The following is a 23,331-nucleotide window of genomic DNA, read 5'->3' as shown; positions in this document are numbered from 1 at the left end:
TCACATGTTAGTTTTTTGACAAGCTACAATATAATATAAGCTTAATATGTTTTTGATACAGTATACATGGTTCCTTCTATATGAAAATAATAATAATATAGCTGCCTTTGCAGTAGGGGATCCTCATACTTGGAAAGCCTCAAAAATTTTGGAAACCCAAGCAATAATAAAAAAATAAAACCATCTCGAGATTAAAGTTGTTAAATTTAGAGAAAAAACTCGTTAAATTTCGAGAAAAAAGTCGAGATAAAATGTCGAGAATAAAGTCATTAAATTACGAGAAAAAAGTCGTTAAATTACGAGAACAAATTCGTTAAATTATGAGAAAAATTTCGTTAAATTTCGAGGAAAAAAGTCGAGATAAAATGTTGAGAATAAAGTCATTAAATTATGAGAAAAAAGTTGTTAAATTACGAGAACAAATTCGTAATCTAACGAATTTGTTCTCGTAATTTAACGACTTTTTTCTCGTAATTTAACGACTTTTTTCTCGTAATTTAATGACTTTATTCTCATAATTTAATGAGTTTATTCTCAACATTTTATCTCAACTTTTTTCCTCGAAATTTAACGACATTTTTCTCACAATTTAACGAATTTGTTCTCGTAATTTAACAACTTTTTTCTCGTAATTTAATGACTTTATTCTCAACATTTTATCTCGACTTTTTTCTTGAAATTTAACGAGTTTATTCTCAACATTTTATTTCGACTTTTTTCTCGAAATTTAACTAGTTTTTTCTCGAAATTTAACAACTTTAATCTCGAGATGGTTTTATTTTGTTATTATTGCTTGGCCCTAATCCTCTTCCATACAAAACCCCTCAGATTATATCATGAGGCGCCATTTAGGACACATGTAATTCATATACAATAACACAAGCTGGTATTTGAAGAGCTTAATCGATTAGCAGTCAAACATGCCTTCAGAGATGCCACAGATAACGTTAGGTATATTAAATGTTAAAACATATTGCATCAGTTTTAATACAGACAGCTTGAATTTAATTGTTTTATTACTATCATTGATCATAATTATCTTTGCACAAAAAAAACAAAAACAAAAACAAACATTTGGTGTATTTCTATGTGAACCCCCCTAACCCAACAGCAAAGAGTCTGACACAAATAATAAAATTACAGCAATGAAAAACTTGTCTGAATAAAAATAATCAACCCTGAAGAAAAATAAACAATACTTAAGATAATTGGATCCCCAGCACCTTGAACAAATGATCAGTTGTGAGAACAGCAAAGTACATGACAAAAAAAAAAAAAAAAAAAAAAAAAGAATCATTATTTTCTATGAAGATATAAAACACACATGTGCACAGTTGTCCCCTGAACTGGTGACAGGCTTTACAAGGAGATCTGATCCCAACCCCCCTCCTCTTTACACAACAACAGAGGTGACGGTGCACCTGATGTCAACTAGAGGATGCATGCAAGCATGTACAGCTCAGCAGAAATGGATGGAAACACACTGTGGCTCTCTAGCTTGCAGTCAGTGTACTCTTTTTTTTCATGCAGATTGGTTCCCGTCTTCTCTACTTGCTGATCTGCTTGTGCGATAACGACATCTGAACTGATTTCCATAGTGAAAATGATAATGCCAACAAAATATTGGAATTAACAGAACACCAATATTTGACTCTTCATGGCAGGTACTTGTGGTCTCAAGGCTACGTATTAATAGTCTCTGCATTGAATATGAAACTAAGCAAGCCTTTTGGTTATTCAGATATGACACTCCATCATCTCTCACACACACATACGCATTCAATCACGACACGTTTTTCATAAAGAGTGTACCATTGAATGAGTAATGCCAAAAAGCCACCTGCAGACGAGACAGAGGTGGAAAGTTCTTGGCTCGAACCACGAAGGATCGTGGACGCGGAGAAGAGCAGCTCAGTCACGAAAATGGCAAGGGAATGATTAGTTGCGTGGATTTTGTCCTTCAATGTCTTTTCCAGTGACTTTTTTTTTTTTTTTTTTTAAGCATGAGGATTTGCTGTCCCATGATCCTTTGCGGCAAAGTGGGGCAAGAGTGTGAAAGGTTCAGTGGGAGTCATGTGGTGCTTTTTTCAGACATTCTTTATACAAGGCATAGTACGATCAAGAACACGAGACCACAAATAATAATAATAATAATAAAAAAAAAAAGAATTTGTTTTTACTAGGAATAATATTAAAACATAATCATTGGTAAATACAACAATGAAATATTTAATTTCTTTAAGAAAATAAAAAGGCAACAGAAATTCACCCATTCCAGTGCAGCAAATCTAAACCCAGCCGATTAAGAATTAAAATCACCTTAACCAGAATTTACAGTCCTATCAGTATTGATCAAGTGTGCTGGCCCTTACTGAACAATGGTGAGGCGTAACCCTGTTGATAGAATAAGAGGAAGAAATAAACACAGAGAGAGTGTGTGTGTGTGTTTCTCTCTGAAGGGAGCGCAAACATCTGACTTTCCTCGTCAACTGCCCACCTCCACCCTGTGAATACTTCTGAAGTCAATGGCCACCCCTCTTTCAAGTTTGGCAATTTATGCTCTGTCTGTTTCAATAGGCATTAGTTGCGTTTGCGTGCGAAGCGACTGAAATGAGTTCGAAATTCATTTTCAGCAGAAACAAACCGTGTCGAGACCCGTCGCCTTTCTGAATTGAACGTTTTCGGGACAATGAACCAAGAACCTGCAGAGTTCACCCTCCTAAAACTCCTCCTCATTCTGTGCAGGATTGAAGGGCCAGTGTGCTATTTTTCCCCCCGTTTGTATGAATCTGATCTTACATCTCTCTCTGTACCTACCCATACCAGCAGGTTGTGTTTGAGCAGTATGTTCTCCACTCATCCCTGTTCGGAGACTCTTTAAAACGCTACTTTCGCATCTCTCTCCTCTCACAGTTTCAGCTCGTTGGCGATTTTGGAGGCGATGTTTTTGAAGGCGATGGACGTCCCGGATATCCTCTTGAAGCGTACGCCGTTGAGCGAGAGACGGGGCAGCTTGCACACCTCCATCTCCCACTGCACAAAGTCATCGCGGGCGGGATTGCCGGCCATGCACAGCAGCATGTAGCGCTCGCGCAGCTCGTACTCGCAGCTGTTGGCGTCGAGGACCTTCCGAATCTCCTTCATCATCTCGCCGGGCTCCATGGAAGACGTGGTCTTCATGCTCCAGGTGAAGCGGAGCGAGCGAGGCTTCGCCTGGTCTTTAAGCGAGGACACGGGTGCGGCTGGAGGAGTCCCGCCTCCCCCTGGGGAGGAGGAGGAGTCTTTGTTGTCGTCTTCCGGCCCTACGCTGGTCTTCTCCGACTTCTCCGCGCTGCTGAGCATAGATCTGGGGAGACGGGGATGGACAGAGAAGGATGGAAGTGGGGGAGGTTGAGAGAATAAAGTCGGTAGGGGGTGAATGAGGACAGAAAGAAAGGAAAGAGAGAACAAAGAGGATGTGGGAAGGTGCGTGGGAGAAAAGTGAGAAATTGTTGAGAGACAAAAAAAGGAGGATTGAGGGAAATTGAGGGTGTTGAAGACAGAGATGGAGAGAGAGAGAGAGAGAGAGAGAGAGAGGATGAGGCAGTGGACATAGTTGGAGAGAGACACATGGCAATAATCAACTGGAAACATTGCAGAAGAAAGGAGAATGCATGCATATGTTTGTGTGCAAATTGATGTGGCGCAAACACATGGAACAGAGATAGCTTTCTGCTTCAGATGAACACCTTTCACTCGGAGGGATGGGTTCAGGATGTGAAGTCGCACCTCACATGCTGAAAGTAGAAATCGGATGATTTATTGACTCTCGACTATGAAACCTGAGCCTGTCAGTGTGACTTTAAGCCGTTAAGAAGCTTTGAATCTGAGCCTTAAGAAGACTAAATATGATTCAGTTCGTTCAAATGTCTGAATGATGCTCAGTGACAAAAGGAGAATTAGGTTCAATTTAGGGCTGCAACGATTAATCGCGATTAATCGTTTGCAAAATAAAAGTCTGTGTTTACGTAATATATATGTGTGTGTTCTGTGTATAATATATAAATACACACACATACAGGTATAAAGTTTAGAAATATATGCATGTATTATAAATATATATATTTATATATATTTTATATTACATATAAACATAAATATTTTATATATAAATATAACATTTTTCTTAAATATATACATGAATGTGTGTGTATTTATATATACATTATTATACACAGAACACACACATATATATTACGTAAACACAGACTTTTATTTTGCAAACGATTAATCGCGATTAATCGTTGCAGCCCTAGTTCAATTACGTAATTAGACACTATGCTAGTGACAATCAAGAATGCTTAATGCCGTATTCAAGTCCTGCTTGGAAACTAACAAAAGCAGAAAATGGAGTTGTTGGTAAAAATGATGCATTAGCCAATTTCATGTTTCAGGAAGCTTTTCACTACAACGAAATGAAGAATAAAGAACACACATAAGGTGTGTAATTGATGCTTGATCTATACTACAGTTCAAAAGTTTGGGGTCCGTAAGATTTAAAAAAAAAGAAATGAATACTTTTATTCAGCAAGGATAAATTAAATTAATCAAAAGCGACAGTAAAGACTTTAACATTGTTACAATATTTCAAATAAATGCTGTTGAACTTTCTTCTCAAAGAATGCATCACAGTTTCCACAAAATATTAAGCTTTGATAAAAGTGAGAAATGTTTCTTGAGTACCAAATTATTTGTGACACTGAAGACTGGAGTTATGATGCTGAAAATTCAGCTTTGCCATAACAGGAATAAATTACATTTTAAAATATAAAAAAATAGAAAACAGTTATTTTAATTTGTAATCATATTTTACAATATTACTGTATTTTGGTGAGAATAAGTGGCTTCTTTCAAAAACATATACATATATTTTATAAAAAATGTACCAACCCTAAACTTTTGAACAGTAGTAGCATTTATGTGCTTTCACAAAAAAAAAGAAAAAAGGTCTTTCAAGCCTCTAGTAATATTTCCTGGCGAGCTTTATCACTACTCTTCATCAGCAGTAAGCAAAATGCCTACCAAATAAATTGTAAAATGTAATTATGGCCAATATAACTTTGATTCTATCAGGATTATTCAATTGAAACACCCCCGAACCAAACAGTCAGGGGAAAAAAAGCACTGGTTATTAAGATATTGTGGTGGCATCTATCCATGCTAAAATTATAAATAAATGAATTGAAGGCAGCATTACATTGATCTGATGTGTAATATTTAAACTTAGTACAATACTAATACTGTTAATGATGATGCTCAGAATATCTGAGACAAGTCCAAAGTGAGGTGCGTCGCAAATGTGATCACAGCATTTAAGATTTGTTTATTATCTGTGCATAGTCAGAAAAAAAATAAGCAGAAAGCTTTCAACTGTCCATGTGTTTGCAAATAGAAGACAGGCAGTAATCTGAAATTCATTCTTTGTGAACACAAACTTAAACAAATTATGAATCGACTAAAAATCAGAACACATCCCACTCACTTACACATACTCATCCACACACAGCAATTAATCCTCCAATTAAATCCCACTGGGTATCTACTAATATTTGTTAAAGACCAATTATCAACCATTTAAAGGCCCCTCTGCTGCCCAATTACACCGCTAAGGATCTACTGATTAGGTCTGATGAAGAAATCCTTGTGTTTTGTTCTCACCTGCTCCCCTCCTCTCGACCCTCTCCCTCATAGGGGCTCCTCGAAAAAAATTGCAACAGTTTAGTCTTAGTCTGAGTTCTAGTTTAACTCATTCAGTACAGTGAGCAGGAAGGGGAAAACAGTCTAGCGCCACATTAGGTTATGAAAACATTTACCCCTCCAGAACCACCACATTCCACCAATTCAATTGTTCAACTCTATTTTAAAACTACTTTCAATTCTATTTATGCACTGTACAGCCTGTAGCCTCTTGCCTACAACAGAATCACAGCTGTGCTAATTTATATTTAGTACAACGGTATAGTATCTTGTGTGATATTGCTTTTATATATTACAGGGCTCAACACTAAGGATTTTTCCTACTGGCCTGGTCTGACCCCACCACAAAAAAGTAATAAATAAATAAAAATAAAATTGGCCTAGTTATTGTTTTCATTAGCCACGTTTACATGTACCCTTTTTTGTCATTCTGATTGAAAGATTTGGTACACTGTTTACATGAGACGTTATCTAATCCGATACGGTGTTTACATGTGCCGGCGCGTTCAATCGGAATGACTTTGTGACATGCGCACATGTCCTGTTTGCCGCCTTGTATTCGTGTCAACATGGAGTTCCATTATTTCTTATGTGCTATTTTTATGTAAAGTGTTGCTCTTAATCAAGCAACAGTATGAATTTGTAGCATATTACTGCTGGAAGGTATGAGGAAAAGACGGGCGCAGGAAGCTGACCTGTTTGGTCGTGGCTGTGCATCTCTAAGGAGCATCTCAATGCTACCCCTCCCTCCGAAGAAAATCAGAAGCGTGTGGATGAAGGTCCGTACTAATGATACACTGATTTCCTTTAGTGTATTTAATAAATGTGTTGTACTCCAGTTTGATTTTGCCGCCACCATAGTGTATTCTGACGACCCCTGACCGCTTGACGTGATGACGTAGACACAAAGAAATCGGTTTAACTCCCACCTCTCTCAAACCAATTACAATTTCATTCGGTTTGGGCATTTTTATTCCGATTGAAATGTTTATATGGAGCATTTTCATTCGGACTGGACTTTTAAACCGATTACAATGCTCCATGTAAACGCACCTATTGTCTTTGACACATAACCTTAAAGGTGTCATAGAATGTCTTTTTAAAACATGTAAAATATAAGTCTAAGGTGTCCCCTGAATGTGTCTGTGAAGTTTCAGATCAAAATACACCATAGATTTTTTTTTTATTCATTTTTTTTAATTGCCTATTTTGGGGCATCATTAAATATGCACCGATTCAGGCTGCGCGGCCCCTTTAAATCTTGTGTTCCCCTCCCCCGGAGCTCGCGCTTGCCTTAACCAGCATAAAGAAAGTTCACACAGCTAATATAACCCTCAAAATGGATCTTTACAAAGTGTTCGTCATGCAGCATGTCTAATCGCGTAAGTATGGTATTTATTTGGATGTTTACATTTGATTCTGAATGAGTTTGAGGCTATATGCTCCGTGGCTAAAGCTAACAATACACACTGTTGGAGAGATTTATAAAGAATGAAGTTGTGTTTATGAATTATACAGACTGCAAGTGTTTAACAAATGAAAATAGCGACGGCTCTTGTCTCCGTGAATACAGTAATAAATGATGGTAACTTTAACCACATTTAACAGTACATTAGCAACATGCTAACGAAACATTTAGAAAGGCAATTTAAAAATTTTCACTAAAAATATCATGTTATCATGGATCATGTCAGTTATTATCGCTCCATCTGCCATTTTTCGCTGTTGTCCTTGCTTGCTTACCTAATCTGATGATTCAGCTGTGCACAGATCCAGACGTTAATACTGGCTGCCCTTGTGTAATGCCTCGATCATGGGCTGGCATATGCAAATATTGGGGCCGTACATATTAATGATCCCGACTGTTACGTAACAGTCGGTGTTATGTTGAGATTCGCCTGTTATAAATTTGCCTCAAATATAAATTTTAAATACTGTTAAAGGTGCTCTATGTAAGTTTTTGACTGTTCTAAAGCATAAAAATACCATAATATGTTTGCAGATATTTATTAAACATGTTGAGTTCACATATTCATTTCTCTGAAAACCATTGCTACAGCCAGTTATTTTACTTTGAAATTTGAGTTCCGTGTCGGAATTTCTGTTTTTGTTTCGGTCTGTGCTAGATCACACATTGCCAATTTACCCAATAGTATCTCGCTACCCCGGGTTGCCAGTCGGGGGAAAACACATTAGGGCTGCACGATATATCGCATGAGATTGTCACGCGCATTTCGTCAGTAAAGCCGGTTCCCTGATTACCACTAAATCACCATCACCTGCTTTCAAATGTTGCGGCATTTAATAGACAGAGCCGTAGATCACTGAAAAGCCACGCAATATCGCGTTCATATCGCAGATGAATCGCCTTCGATAATGAACGCGATATTGCGTGGCTTTTCAGTGATCTACGGCTCTGTCTATTAAATGCCACTCCATTTGAAAGCAGGTGATGGCGATTTAGCGGTAATCAGGGAACCGGCTTTACTGGCGAAACGCGCGTGACAATCTCACGCGATATATCGTGCAGCCCTAAAACACATGCAGCGAATTGCAGCCATGGAAGCCAGCGAACAAACTGTGTCAGAGATCGCAGATTCTACCCGACCTAAAAAGCCTCAACATCCATCTAAAAATCTCTATGAATGGACCATATTAAAACACGATATCAACTCATCATAAATCAATAAATCAACTAATTATCTTACAGTGTGTAAGTCTCTTCACCTTCCAATGTCAATTGAGCTCGCTCCTCGTGTCTTCAAACTGGCAACCCGTGAGAGTGTTGAGTCTGACGAGGAGGAGGGGGCGGGGTGAACAATATTTTGAATTTGGACTGCAGTACCCATTTCAACCACTAGCTGTCATTCTTAAGGCCCCGGTATACTTCAAATGAAATCGAAGAACGAACTGATGTGACATCATTTCGAACACAATCAGGCCAAAACAAAGTTAGTTTTGTGTTCCTTTTAGAAGTTCGAAATGGCTTGCCAAAGCGAAATTTCAGGAAATGTTCGCTCCAGCTGCAAAACACCTTCGTACTACCATTGGTCCGTGATGATAACATTATAGGAGGTGTGCGCTGAGGCTCCGCCTTCACTCGCGTCGAACGCATCTCTGACTCATTTTGTGTGTTTGAGTTCGTCGAGGTTAGAGCTCCGCGGGTGAAAACATGAACACACTGGATAGCCGCTTTATAGTACAAAATGAAGTTGTGCTTGTAAAAAAAATGAGGCACTAACACTGTTTTTCATGTTTGATACTGTAAAGCTGCTTGATTTTAAGCAATCTATTAAATAAAGCGCTATATGAAGACGTGACGTGACCGGAGTGCTACTTTGCAGAGCTCGTGCTAACATTCCCATGCTTTTCTTATGCTTTCTATAATAAATGCTTGCTGTTTTCTCATTTTTGTTGTGTTTATTTTGTTACTGAGAAGAAAGTGCACGGCACATATTTACATATTCATCTAACCGTCGCTCTGAGCAGTGTGGGCAGCAGTGTGTTCATTTACAGTATATTGCAGCTCACATACGAACTTCGTTTTACTCCTAAACGAAGAACGAAAAAGAACTTCGTTTGAAGTATACCGGGGCCTTTACATAGAGCACCTTTAAAGACACGTAAACTATCATTAATAAGAACAAATAATCAAATTTTGAGCAATATCACAAATAAATACAATAGAATGGATGAATTTTTTTGGGCTTCAAAATCTATCCTTTCAATACCATTATAAAGCTTGGATATCTCCGATTGTGTTAATCTGAAATGGCTTGAGGGTGAGTAAATCATGGGATAATTTTCAATTTTTGGATGAATTGACCCTTCGCCAGGAGTCTGATTGAAAAGCGATCCAACCAAACATAACGGCGAATCCGCCATTTTGTCCGACAAAGAAGTCAGGAGTTAGAAGATTAACCTCGGTGGACTTGAACTTGAAAAATGGTGTGTCCTGACGTCTTTCCGCGTTTGAAACAACATTCCTTTTCATGTTCATTCATGTTTATTTGATGCTATAAATTAACTAGTAGGAAGAGATGATCGGTTCACGAGCCGCTTGAGCTGAGGCGCTACAGCAATCTGTCACGACCATGGTCACGACACATTAAAGAGCCACAAAACGTTTTTTATTGTTCGAATTTCTTAATAAATTACACAATTTGAAAGCTGGGACTTTGTTTAATATCATAAGTAACCTGCTCTGTATTGTCTGTCGACGTGTTGCCAGTGTCCTCTTTGCTCCGTGATGTATTTTTCACTGTGTGGCGTGACAGCGCCATGGCTTGTCGGACAAAGCAACAGTAACTAAGGGGGTCAGGTCTTTGCGAAGGATCAATTATCCCTTTAAGGGGATATGTCCATTCAATATGTCCATTCAAGCTCAAGAAGACATGAAAGAGATCTCAATTCAGCATCTGCACGCTGTTTGAGAGGCGGCTTCAGGTGCACACTTCAGGTGTGTTGTACACAACACTTATCATACAGCGCTCGAGTATTGATTTTTTTCTCTTTCGTGCATTTGTATCTTTAAATTGGCAAGGCTTAAAACACATGCAAATTATAAACTTTCCGTCAACTGTCCCAAGCGTCGTTTACGCTGACCCCGGGCCATCGGGCAGTCCTTATTGTCGAGCCCTGTGTTATTTATAATGCTTATTAATTTTAAGATTTTAAAAAAGTGTTACTGTGCTGATCTACTGTATGCAACAATGTACGTGTAATGCCAATGAACAGATGAATCAGACAGACTGCTTCATTAACATGAAGTGGGGTGGAATGATGCAGGTCTGTCCAAGATGTTCTAAAGGATTCTACAGAGCCCCATCACCATGGTAACTACTCACATCCAACAGTCACCTGCCCCTATAGTCTGTCTGGCCAAGCACACAAGCATCCCGAACACACCAACAGAAAGGCACACAGACAAACAGGCCCTTAGCAAACTGACATCACCCTTCATAAGAAAACACCACACAGAGGACAGAAACGCACACAAACTCAGTCACGTGGACAGACAGTGAGGATAAAACACAGACAGGATAATACACAAGACACAAACAGCTCAGGACTTTGTATGCACAAGGCTCTTCACGACATAAACGGTTTTAAAAAAACAAGTAAAGCAGCATTTGTGCTGTTTAAAGCTCTGAAAGAAACATGAACCATTAAATTGGACAAATCCTGCAAAGAATAATTGGTTGTCACCAACAGACATGAATTACAAAATACAGGTTTCAGGTTTGACCACCAGAGGGCGCAAAGACATACATTTCCTTCAATAAACTGCTCGCTTGCGCCCTCTGTTGGGCTCTAAAACGATATAAGCACCTCACACAACTTTAGTTACGTAAACATGAACAAGTTATCAACAATCATGTCAGTGGAAGAAAGTGTCTTTCATTTGTTAATTCAAACTCCATGTATCTGTGCCAGTGGCCCAAGTGGTTAGTGACTTCAGACAGATGGTGACGTCCATTCACCAGGTGCCTGTGTGTGAGTGAGTCATCAGTCAAACAGATTCAGACAATGCCGCATAAACAGAGAGAGAGAGAGAGAGAGAGAGAAAGAGAGAGAGATGTGCGATTGGGAAGTTTGGCTTTAGGTGTTTGAGCAGGACAAAGCCTGACAGCTGGTTGGTCTCAGTTTCTGTAGCTGTTGTCATTGTTAAAGAGCAAGAGAAAAAGAGAGAAAGAGAAGAGACTCTTCTGAAGTTGTTCTGCACAAGATAACCATTGGTCTCAGTCATCCTTCAACCCTTTTTCTTTGAAATTTCCAGCTTAGAGAATGCTTACAAAAACTGACATTAACATTTATTGTCTTTACAATGGCAGATCGTCTTTATTTTTAATAGAAAGGGCTTTTACATGATCATAATTAATAATACTTGCTAATAGTATTTTGTTTCCCTTTTTTACTCAGTTGTTCAAGCAACGTCTTCCTCTTTTTGGCACACAGAGGAAGTCATGGTGTAACAACCTGGGCCAAAACAATTATGACATACACTACCGTTCACACGTTTGGGGTTGGTAAGATTTTTAAATGTTTTTGAAAGAAGTCTTTTATTCTCACCAAAGATGCATTTACTTGATACAGTAAACAGAAATATTGTGAAATAATACAATGCAAAAGAACTGTTTAATATATTTTAAAATGTAGTTTATTCCTGTGATGGTAAAGCTGAATTTTCAGCAATCATTACTCTAGTCTCCTGAAGAATCATGTGACCGTGAAATCAGTCTAATATGCTGATTTTGAACATTTCTTATTTTCAATCAGTTGTGCTGCTTAAAGGTTTGGTTCAGCCAAAAATAAAATTTCTGTCATTAATTACTCACCCTCACGTCGTCCCAAACCCGTAACACCTTCGTTCATCTTTGGAACTCAAATTAAGATATTTTTGATGAAATCTGAGGTTTTCAGAAGCACACATAGTCAGCAATGTCATCACAGGTGAGGTCCAGAAAGGTAGTAAAGACATTGTTAAAATAGTCAACATGTACTAAGCCAGTGTTCGGATGCAAACACGGAAGTGCTGAACTGCATTCACTACGTCAACTGCGTATGACAACAGTTCAAATTGTTAAAGGTCCCGTTCTTCGTGATCCCATGTTTCAAACTTTAGTTAGTGTGTAATGTTGTTGTTAGAGTATAAATAAAATCTGTAAAATTTTAAAGCTCAAAGTTCAATGCCAAGCGAGATATTTTATTTAACAGAAGTCGCCTACATCGAACGGCCAGTTTGGACTACATCCCTCTACTTCCTTCTTTATTGACGTCACTAAAACAGTTTTTTGACTAACCTCCGCCCACAGGAATACACAAGAGTTGCGTTTGTAGAGTGTGTTTGTCGCCATGTCGTCGAAACGCTGTTATTTTCATCCCGCAGTCCAATCACCGGGTCTGATTCCGGCTCAAATTGATAGGGTAAAATTAAAGACATGTTTACAATAACACTGAGCGCGTGCATCTCCACGTTATGGTAAGAGGCGTGACCTTTCCGGGCAAGGTGCGCTCTCTATGGCTCTGGGTTCGCTAAGCTGCTGTCGAATCACAACACAGGAACCGCTGGCACAATCAGAACTCGTTACGTATTTCTGAAGGAGGGACTTCATAGAACAAGGAAGTCATCAGCCCGTTTTTATGACAGTGGAAACAGCGGTATACAGATAAGTAAATTATGTGAAAAATACTGTGTTTTTTTACACGCGAAACATGAACACATGTTATATTGCACACTATAAACACAATCAAAGCTTCAAAAAAACACGAAAAACGGGACCTTTAAATAAAGTTGTTATTTTTGTTTTGTTTTTGCTCACAAGAAGTATTCTCATCACATAATAACATTAAGGTTGAATCACTGTTGTCACATGGAATATTTTAACGATGTCTTTACTACTTTTCTGGACCTCAAAAGGTGCAATGACGTTGCAGCCAATGTGTGGTTCAGAAACCCACGGATTTTATCAAAAATATCTTAATTTGTGTTCTGAAGATGAACGAATGTCTTAAGGTTTTGGGTACTTAATGACAGAAATTTAATTTTTTACCCTTTAACCCTTTTATGCATTCTTGCTGAATAAAAGTATTTCTTTCAAAAAAAATCTGTATAGACCCTAAACGTTTGAATGGTAGCATATGCAAATGGCTGTTTGCTTCTTTTTTCCATGACATCATATCCTATTAGCCATCTTAATTATGACCTCAGGTCCTGTTATCAAAGCCCTGTGTTATTTGAGCAGGCAGAGACACTAGTCACACACAGAATCTGGGGCACACAGGTGAGATCACCAGGTAAACTGACAGGGACGGGGAAATGAAAGGATGGAGATGGGGAGAAAAGGCACTGAGCGTTACTGTGGAAAGTTGAAGGCGGTGGTTGTTTTTAGGGTTGAAGTTGGTCATTAGTGTTGGTCATGACATTGCACACAAAATAAACAACCAGGAAAAAGGGCCAATCACAGAACACACTGAGGGATGAAGACAAGGAACAAGGAAAGAGAAAAGAAATGGGTCAAAACAAGCCTTAAACAAAGGGGGGGTGTTAGGGTCATCGTTGCCTACCTTCTGGGGAATCTGAATGACAGATTTCTACAAAACAAAAGTAAAAGAAAAAAGAAGAAAAAAAGGAAAGAAATGTATATATGTAAATCGAAGAGCAAAAAAAAAAAAAAAAGGCAAATGAAAATGTCAAAGTGGTTGGGTTGTCCTGGACACAGCAACAATCAGTCTGAGGTTATTTGATGGGTTATCTGTTTAAACTGTACAGAATGAGCAAATAACATTAGTAATCTGGGTCACTGCATGCAATTAAACTATTAAGTCAATTATTAACACTCATAAAAGGATTGGAATGCTTACACAAACTAAGTAGAGTTAAACTGCCTCATCTAAAAGTAATGTTAAAGCCAACATGAAATCAAAACTGACCCAATTTACTTTATACATGGCACAATAAGACTAGGAATGTAGTAACTATCCAATATTAATCATTGCAAATTATTATTATTATTCATCACTAGCTCCTTCATGGCTCGCCAATAGCCAGTAGTTATTGTTTCAGCCATACTATTGTTAAAAGTAGTAATTTAATGCTATATTATGTTCATATACACTACTGTTCAAAAGATTGGGGACATTAAAATATCTGTTTTGTATTTTTATATCATTTAAAATGTAACTGCGATGTTAATGTTGATGTTGTAATTCCTGTGATGGCAAAGCTGAATTTTCAGCAGCCATTACTCTAGTCTTCAGTGTCACATGATCCATCAGAAATCATCAACTGAAGAATTACTTATTATCATTACGATCAATGCTGAAAACAGTTGTGTTGCTTAATATTTTTGAGAAAACATTTATACTCTGATAAACAGAATGTTCAACATTATAAATGTCTTTCTTGTCACTTTTGATCAATTTAATTTGCCCTCGTTGCTGAATAAAAGTATTAATGAATGAATTAATCTTAATGACCCCAAACTTTTGAATGGTAGTATAATAAAGGTTGCAGCAATTATATCAATTATGGCCACTTTTCACAATCCAAATTCTGATATTCTGTTTCATTTAGAAAATAAGTAAAATGGGTAGCGAATGCCATTTTATGTTGACCTTAAGAAAGGATGACAAATCTTGTTCATGTTGAAACATTCCCACACTGGCTTGAACATATACCCAAAAGGACACAAAAACAAACAGACGGATATACATGGACAAAATGGAAAAAGTCATCTGTCATTTTACCCTTTTGAAATCTGAGACTGAATATAAATGAAAGACTACTGACCATGAAGGTGTTCTTATGTTCTTCAGTGTATTTTGAATCTAGCAGTTTAAACATGACTGCCTATATCCAACAGAACAGTTTTGTGGTATGCTGTTAAAGAAATGTAGCAATGTAACCCATAATGTAAGTTTTTTGTGAACTGCTATGGAGGCACTAGTGAGTGAATGCCAAGGTGTCCCCTCCACAAGTATTTATAGAGCAGGGGAATGCAATACCTCAGCTGTTACCAAGGATACTGTCACCACGGAGGTGCGGAAAAGGTAGATATGTGTTGGGAGTGTGCGCTGGAACTCGGAGGCAGAGATGATGAAACTGATGAGAAATATGCATGCGTTTAAATGAGCTGTGATTCGTGTTGGGATTATGGGGACTGACAGCACTTTGATTGCCTTATGAAGGCTTGACCTTGTGGGTGAAATTATGATAATACCCAATACCCTGTTGAACAATGTGCCGGTGCTTTGTAAGGACAAATCTACTTGTAAAGCTGTTTGATCAAAGACGGACAACCAATCAGCCGATTTCTACGTACCAACTGAACATAATGACAGACACCTATGAAAAAACCCTGAGCAGGTGTGAGAATGTGCTGATGTGTCAGTGTGGTCGTCTTTCACTTTGTCTTCAAGTCTCTTTCTGCTCTTTTCCATCAGCACCTAATCCATCTTTACTGCCGAAAATACCCGGCATTCATCACACTCATCCTCACACCACCACGCACGGGCTTCTCATGCCATTAACACTTCCCAAAATCAGTGACTTCCCCTGTCATTCCTCCAGATCCATGTCAATCTACTGATTTATCGACACTCTTTTGTCTGCCTCACCTGCGCACAAACTTGGAGGTGAACTTGCTGAAGATGCCGGAAGCCGCGGGTCGTCTCTGTTGGCTGTTGCCATGGGAGAGGGAAGGGGAGGCGGGGGCTCCGTGGTACGGAGAACCCTGTTGGTCCCGTGCGCCCCTCTGCTGGCCGAGGTGGAAGGTGTTGCGGGTGGGCACCCCTCTAGGGAAGTTGGTACGGTCCGTCCCAGCTGCACTGCTTATATTGTGGGCTGACGGAGAGGCGCCAGGTGCTCTCTGGGGGGGATCACTGTGACAAAGCAATTTTTCCCCAAACAAAAGAAAACAAATAAAGATGAGATCATAGCAGGATTAGTATCAAAAAAAAAAAAAAAAAAAAAAGTAAACATTTTAAAAATGTATATTTATAAATTTTTAAATAAATTAGATTTAAATACACAAGTTATTTAAATGCATTTTAAATGTTTTTTTTATTTAAATAAAATAAAAATGAAATAAAATAATGTTTTTTTAATTAATTTTAAAAAAATAATTAAAATGAAAAAAAAAAAAAAATAGGGCATGGAAGGTTGATTTTCACTATGTCTGCAGAAAGAATAGCCACTGATAATGGGTATACATATTCAAAGGAGATTCAAAATGTAAATACCTTATCTATGCATTTATGAAATCTCCATAAAATTATGCTGAACTTAAAAAATTTCAATTTGAAATATGGTAGAACAATGGTTTATGTATCAGGAGCTCTGTTCAGGCTCTTGCAGTGCTCTAGTAACTTGTATTATGTAATCTTAAAATAATGAAATATGTCGACTGCAGAGAAGGGAACATAAACACATCTCTAACCCAATGCATAGACCTTTAATCTGCTTAATCGCACACACGCACAGGCACACACACACACACACACACACACACACACACACACACACACACACACACACACACACCACAGAAACACACAGATCAGGGATAATTGTGAAACTTGCTCACTGCAATTTGTGTGTGTGTGTAAGAGTGTGTGTCCATTCAAGCACACCTCCCCCATAGCTGTCTTTTCTGCACACTGACTGAGAAAATCTCACCCAACCATGCCATGTCCATGCCAACATCTGTTTAAGTGCCAACCAGTGTAGTAGAACCTAGTTAGAACCAGTCGCCAACTGGCACAAGCACAGCCGGAGAGGTCACATGACTCTGGGTAACTGAACCTGCCAAAGCTAGATTACAACACACTGTCCATCCACTTCAGCCAGGAAGTGAAGTGTGCTGGACCCTTCTCAGAAGCATAGCTGTGTTTGGAATAACAAACTATGATCTGCTCTGTATGTGGACGCCAGATTATCATCCATATTATTTAAGGACATTTTTTGAAGCTCCTGGTTTCACAAGGTTACACATACTGGTCAGCTTCTAGAAAGTGAAAACTTTTTAAGATTTTTAAGATAAGTCAACATGAAATTAATCATGCCCATTTACTTTCACATTTCTGGTCTTACTGTGCAGGATTCATTGTGCATGTTACTCCAAAGAAATATATTTGTGTATACACTTTCTACAATCCAATCAATTCTTGACGGATTAAAATAAAATTAAATGGCAGAATTTTTAGGATCTAAATTCCTAAACAGTGCAAACCAGTATAGCAATGATATAGCCTATTAACATAGTTTTTGTTAATTTTTTTTTTTTGATTGATTTTGTTTAAGACTTTTTTCATGTCAAGTTTTTAGTTTATTTAGTCATTATTTTAGTACTTCAACTTAAACTAAAAAACAATGAGAAATGTTGCATTGACAATAATTAGCTGATAATGTTTTTTATTATTTTATTTTATTTCACTTAATGTTTATTTTATTTCAACTAACTTTTTATGATTTTATTTTTTGTTAATAAAAATAACCCTCTCATTTATAAAATGGATTTCTCATCGATAAAATCAAATCCTGATCTACAATTTCCTCCAATATTCTTTCACTCCAAAATACATCACATTATGGAAGTAAAAAGGGTTGTGAGCATCATTTCATGTTGACTTTGAGTTAAATAAAACATTAATTGGTTACTGGGGATCAGTACTTACAATGCCACTGACTCACTTTTTCTCTCCATTTCACCTCAAATGAGCATTTGTCTTTCTTTCTTTAAAAAAAAAAAAAAATTGTGGCCACAGCCTTACGGCCATCTACCATAACTTACCTTCTGCAGATCCAACTATAGCCCAGTACACTGGCTAAATATGACCTCAAACCCTCTTTACACAAAAGTTCACAGAATGTCATCCCTAACACTTCAGGGTGGAGTGAACGGGAACCTGAATCACTGTGCACATCACTGGGATAGTGTCTAACTCTATCATCATACCATGGAGCAAAAATACTCAAGGGCAAATTCGGGGAAAACTTTAGAAATGGCACACAGCTGGATGTTTAGAAGTAAAAAACACTCACTCTAGCAAATAGGAGCAGAAGCTTAAAGGTATGGTTTACCCAAAAATGAAAATTGATTTGCTCACCCTCAAGCCATCCTAGGTGTATATGACTATCTTCTTTCAGATGAACACAATCGGAGTTATATTAAATATTGTCCTGGCTCTTCCAAGCTTTATAATGGCAGTGAATAGAGGAGGAAGATTTTGAAGCTCAAAAAAGTGCAACCATCGATCATAAAAGATATCCACACGGCTCTCGGGGGTTAATAAAGGCCTTCTGAAGTGAAGCGATGCACTTGTTTAAGAAAAAAATATCGCTTTTTTAAACTTTAAAAACTAAAATAACTAGCTTCTAACAGACAGCCGTACGCATCGATTTATGGCAAAAGAGTAAACTCTGACCCGACGAATGACGTATTGACGAATACGGAGAGAGCAAAACAAAACACTGGTTGCAAATGTAAAAAAAATGGCCTTTATTTAACCCCCAGAGCCATGTAGGGTTTTTTTTATGAATGGTTGCATTTTTTTGGGCTTCAAAATCTCCTCCTCTATTCACTGCCATTATAAAGCTTGGAAGAATATTTAATATATCTCCGATTGTATTTGTCTGAAAGAAGAAAGTCATATACACCTAGCATGGCTTGAGGGTGAGTAAATCATGGGGTAATTTTCATTTTTGGGTAAACTATCCCTTTAAAAACCAAACCCATGCCACTGCAAAAACACATCTGCAGTTATGACGCATGTCAGAACACACAAGAAATGTATGACGAGACATGCATCTAGAATTATTTTCACATATTCCATATATATTTTTGTCTTTAGTGCAGAGATTTTCACAGTGGCAAACCACACTGTTCCAAGGTGTCAAAGTGAAGGCTCTTACACGTGACTCACGTCAATGTTCCTCTAAGCAGCATAGCATTAAAGTACAGTGGTTACAGTGTGCAAATTGTTGTAATGAAACGTTCAGTTTGCCACTGACCTTTCAAAACACATACAATGATTACTAGAAGATGTGCAGGACGTATCATTACTTGGGCAGTTTTGGTGCAAAAATCAAAACAAGATGTAAGAGGGATTGATCCAGGGGCAACCAAAAGTGTTTTGAGAAAGTAAAGTTTTACGATCCCCCATTTTTTCTTTCTACGTTTACATTTATGCATTTGACATTTAAGATTCATTTCATGCATTCACTGGGAATCAAACCCATGACGTTGCCATTGCTAGTGATCAGTTCTAAGTTCAAACACATGTTGTTTCTTCCATTTGTTGTCACTATTTTCAGTTTACTTGAAGCAGCCATGTAAAAATGTTCCATCCTATAAGCTATTAGAAGCATCCGTGAAGGTCAACGCTTGTGTCCTGACGTGAGTCACGTGAAAGAACCTTGAGTGACAGAATGAGCCACACTATGTGCTGTACAGGATCCCTCACTCACTCACTCACTCACTCACTCATATATACAGGTCACAGATCTGAATATATGACCCTTGCACTAAGGTACGTTTCACTCCAGAGGGGAGAGGGCAGAGAAACACAGAGGAGTGAGAGAGACGATGTAACAGAGCAGCGGTACCTTCTCTCAATGGTCCCCAACCACGCTCGGAAGAGGCTCAGCTCACTGCATGCAACAGACCAGCCATTCACTTACTTACAGGCTAACACGCTGCCCTAGCTGCAGCGCTACAATTGATGGTGTGTTTCTGACATGGTCAGTGTTTAGTGTGAATATGTGGTTTTATTTGTGGCTTTGCGCAACTTTTATCAGTGATAGTCCAGAGAGGACAGGAAACAATGGGTAAAATGGGGGGAACATGATTGAGAAATCATTTGGCTGTAAAGTGAAGTGGGGTCTGTGTTGCATTATTATCATTAATCCACACTGCACATTCACATGGTTATTAGGTAGAAAAGAACATCAATGTTCTCATTCTCAAGGGCCAGGTATCACCGTTCACTCATGAATCACTCATGACTTCATGAAAGCTGTAATGACAAATATTATTATTTCTTATTTACTCCTAAAATCCCAGTGAAACTGGTTGACCAAGAAAATCTTGCTGGTTAAAGGAGCAGATCACTCAAAAATTAAAATTCTGACGTCATTTTCTGGATTAGCTCAATGTTGTTCCAAACCTGTATGACTTGTCCTTACAATGAAAATCAGTGGGGTCCAAAACGACTTTCCATTTCACTGTATGTTCAAAGAAAAAGAAGACATATTTTGTGTTCCACAGAAGAAAGCAAGCCATACAGATTAGGAACAACACAAGCGTACGTATCTGATGACATTTCAATTTTCGATGAATTATCCCTTTCCCTTCCAGTCAAGAGGGGGCACCAGTACAACAGTATTGCATACTGTGGACCACCAGCCAAAACATATGTTGGTGACCAGCTGTGCTTGTCTTTTCAGCAGGAATAAGAAAATTTGTCTTGTTTTGTAGCATAACAGTCTCCAAATGTTGACTCTGTAGACGCCTGTCACTCCCTGGCTTCCTGCAAGCTTTTTCCCCGCCAAGCAAACGATTTCTAAGAATGCATAAACCCCCCGAGACACGCTACAGTTTCCAGATTTGTGTTCTCTCTTTTGCGGCGCGGGGACTTGCCTGGGCCGGTGTGAGTGCAGGTCTGCGGGACAGGGATGGGCAGAGGTGGAGAGGGACTTGTGATGGCGGGTGCGTGAGGAAGAGATTGATGAGGAGAGCACGGCGCCGGCCGAGGCCGTGGAGGCGCGGGACCCGGGGGTGCTCAGGCTGAGGGGAGAGAGACAGCGGCCCCTCCGTACACACACGCACAAATCGACACACACATAAACACGAGTGTGTGCGTATGTGTGGAGGGAGGCAGGGAGGGAGGGAGAAGCATTCCATTAGAAACACTGCACACATTAGATAGAATGATAAATAGACAGTACGACAAAGAGATAGACCGGTAGATAGATAGACAGACGATATAGAGTTAAAGCCATTAAAGCAATAAATAGACAGAGAGATGATTGATAGACAGACAGACAGACAGACATACAGACTAGGGGTGTAACGGTACATGTATTTGTACCGAAAATTTTCGGTACACATGTACCGAAATAATCGCAATAAGCTGTCCATTTTATCACGAAATTCAAACAATAAATGCCGTTTTGTCGCTCTTTGATGTGGCGTGACAGATTGCCGTACAGGCGCCTCATTTCAAGCTGCAGCGATCATCTCTACCTCTTTAATACTAGTTACAGAATAATATTTAAATGAACATCTGAAGGCATGTTGAAAGATACAGTACAACTTACTGAAACATATCTCGTGTAATCAGTGTTTCAACCGCGAAAAGACATCAACGAAACAGCTTGTAAACAATATGTCACGTAGTATTTACCTCAGAAATGCCATTCAGCGTTCACAGCTTGTTAGTTTGCTAGAGAAATTAAATCTTTCACTACATATATGCACTATATTAGCCTATAAATATTAATTATATTATATTTATATTATATTATATTTCATTATATTTTACTTAACCACTTAAATCTTGATTATTTAATGCATATGTTTAATGTATGTTTAAATAAATCTGTCATGAAAACAAGTTATGATGGCCACTGTGTAAATGAATATTTTAATAGTTTTAATAAGATGGAATATAAGTCTAAGGTGTCCCCTGAACGTGTCTGTGAAGTTTCAGTTCAAAATACCCCAGATTTTTTTTTTTATTAATTTTTTTAACTGCCTATTTTGAGCCATAATTATATATGCACCGATTCAGTGCGCGGCCCCTTTAAATCTCGAGCTCCCCCGCCCCCGAGCTCTCGACTGCCTTAACCAGCATAAACAAAGTTCACACAGCTAATATAACCCTCAAAATGGATCTTTACAAAGTGTTTGTCATTCATGCTGCATGCATGCATTGATTCCTGTGAGTATAGTATTTATTTGATGTTTACATGTGATTCTGAATGAGTTTGATAGTGCTCCGTGGCTAAAGCTAACATTACACACTGTTAGAGAGATTTATAAAGAATGAAGCTGTGTTTATGAATTATACAGACTGCAAGTGTTTAATAATGAAAATAGCAACGGCTGTCTCCGTGAATACAGTAATAAACGATGGTAACTTTAACCACATTTAACAGTACATTAGCAACATGCTAACGAAACATTTAGAAAGACAATTTACAAATATCACTAAAAATATCATGATATCATGGATCATGTCAGTTATTATTGCTCCATCTGCCATTTTTTGCTATTGTTCTTGCTTGCTTACCTAGTCTGATGATTCAGCTGTGCACATCCAGACATCCTGCCCTTGTCTAATGCCTTGAACATGGGCTGGCATATGCAAATATTGGGGTCATACATATTAATGATCCCGACTGTTGCGTAACAGTCGGTGTTAGGTTGAGATTCGCCTTTTAAACAAATGAGATTTACATAAGAAGGAGGAAACAATGGAGTTTGAGACTCACTGCATGTCATTTCCATGTACTGAACTCTTGTTATTCAACTATGCCGAGGTAAATTCAATTTTTCATTCGATGGCACCTTTAACATTGAATTGGAGTAATAAAAGATTTAGAAGTTAATGCAAAAACTGCCTTATATGCAATTTACATGTTTGCATTCAGTTTCTATTTGAGTGTTGATTATATCTAAAAATAAATTGCAACTTAATTTAAGAATTTGGGCTCTGTTATTTGTAACCTTTAATATTATAATAATATGCAAGAAAGTGCCCCCTATATACAGTTTACAGCACTAGCAGAGATAGATTTTTTTATCCTTAAGAAAATTTTGAATTATAATTGAATTTATTTAAAGACAGAGACACAATTTGTTCAGTAAACCACTGTTTAAAAAAAAGGAAAAAAGCATGTTATGTTTAGTTTTCTCCCTCCTGTTGTACCGAATTCGTACCGAACCGTGACTTCAACATCGAGGTACGTACTGAACCGTCATTTCTGTGTACCGTTACACCCCTAATACAGACAGATAAATGATAGAGCAACAGATAGACAGATGGACAGATAGAGTGATAAATAGACCGACAGACATAGTGATAGATTGA

General features: G+C 38.2%; 1 protein-coding gene across 10 annotated transcripts in view; it reads right to left on the bottom strand.

Moving 5' to 3' along the window:
• Positions 1-998: 998 nt before the first annotated feature.
• mark2b (MAP/microtubule affinity-regulating kinase 2b) overlaps positions 999-23,331 on the bottom strand; it is a 67,239-nt gene continuing 44,906 nt past the window's right edge. For 2 of the 10 annotated variants that reach the window (XM_048183961.1, XM_048183963.1), the window contains exons 16-20: positions 20,877-21,023; positions 15,856-16,119; positions 13,804-13,830; positions 5,698-5,736; positions 999-3,346 (exon numbers count right to left, since the gene is read on the bottom strand). In XM_048183961.1, coding sequence (XP_048039918.1) covers positions 2,908-3,346; positions 5,698-5,736; positions 13,804-13,830; positions 15,856-16,119; positions 20,877-21,023 — 916 coding nt within the window. In that variant the 3' untranslated portion in view covers positions 999-2,907. The remainder of the gene's footprint in view (positions 3,347-5,697; positions 5,737-13,803; positions 13,831-15,855; positions 16,120-20,876; positions 21,024-23,331) is intronic. The other 8 variants (XM_048183964.1, XM_048183970.1, XM_048183969.1 and 5 more) reach the window with 6 other exon arrangements.

This window comes from Megalobrama amblycephala, linkage group LG3, assembly GCF_018812025.1.
Source record: "Megalobrama amblycephala isolate DHTTF-2021 linkage group LG3, ASM1881202v1, whole genome shotgun sequence".
Classification (NCBI taxonomy): Eukaryota; Metazoa; Chordata; class Actinopteri; order Cypriniformes; family Xenocyprididae; genus Megalobrama; species Megalobrama amblycephala.
This window is presented reverse-complemented; position numbering and strand designations above follow the sequence as displayed.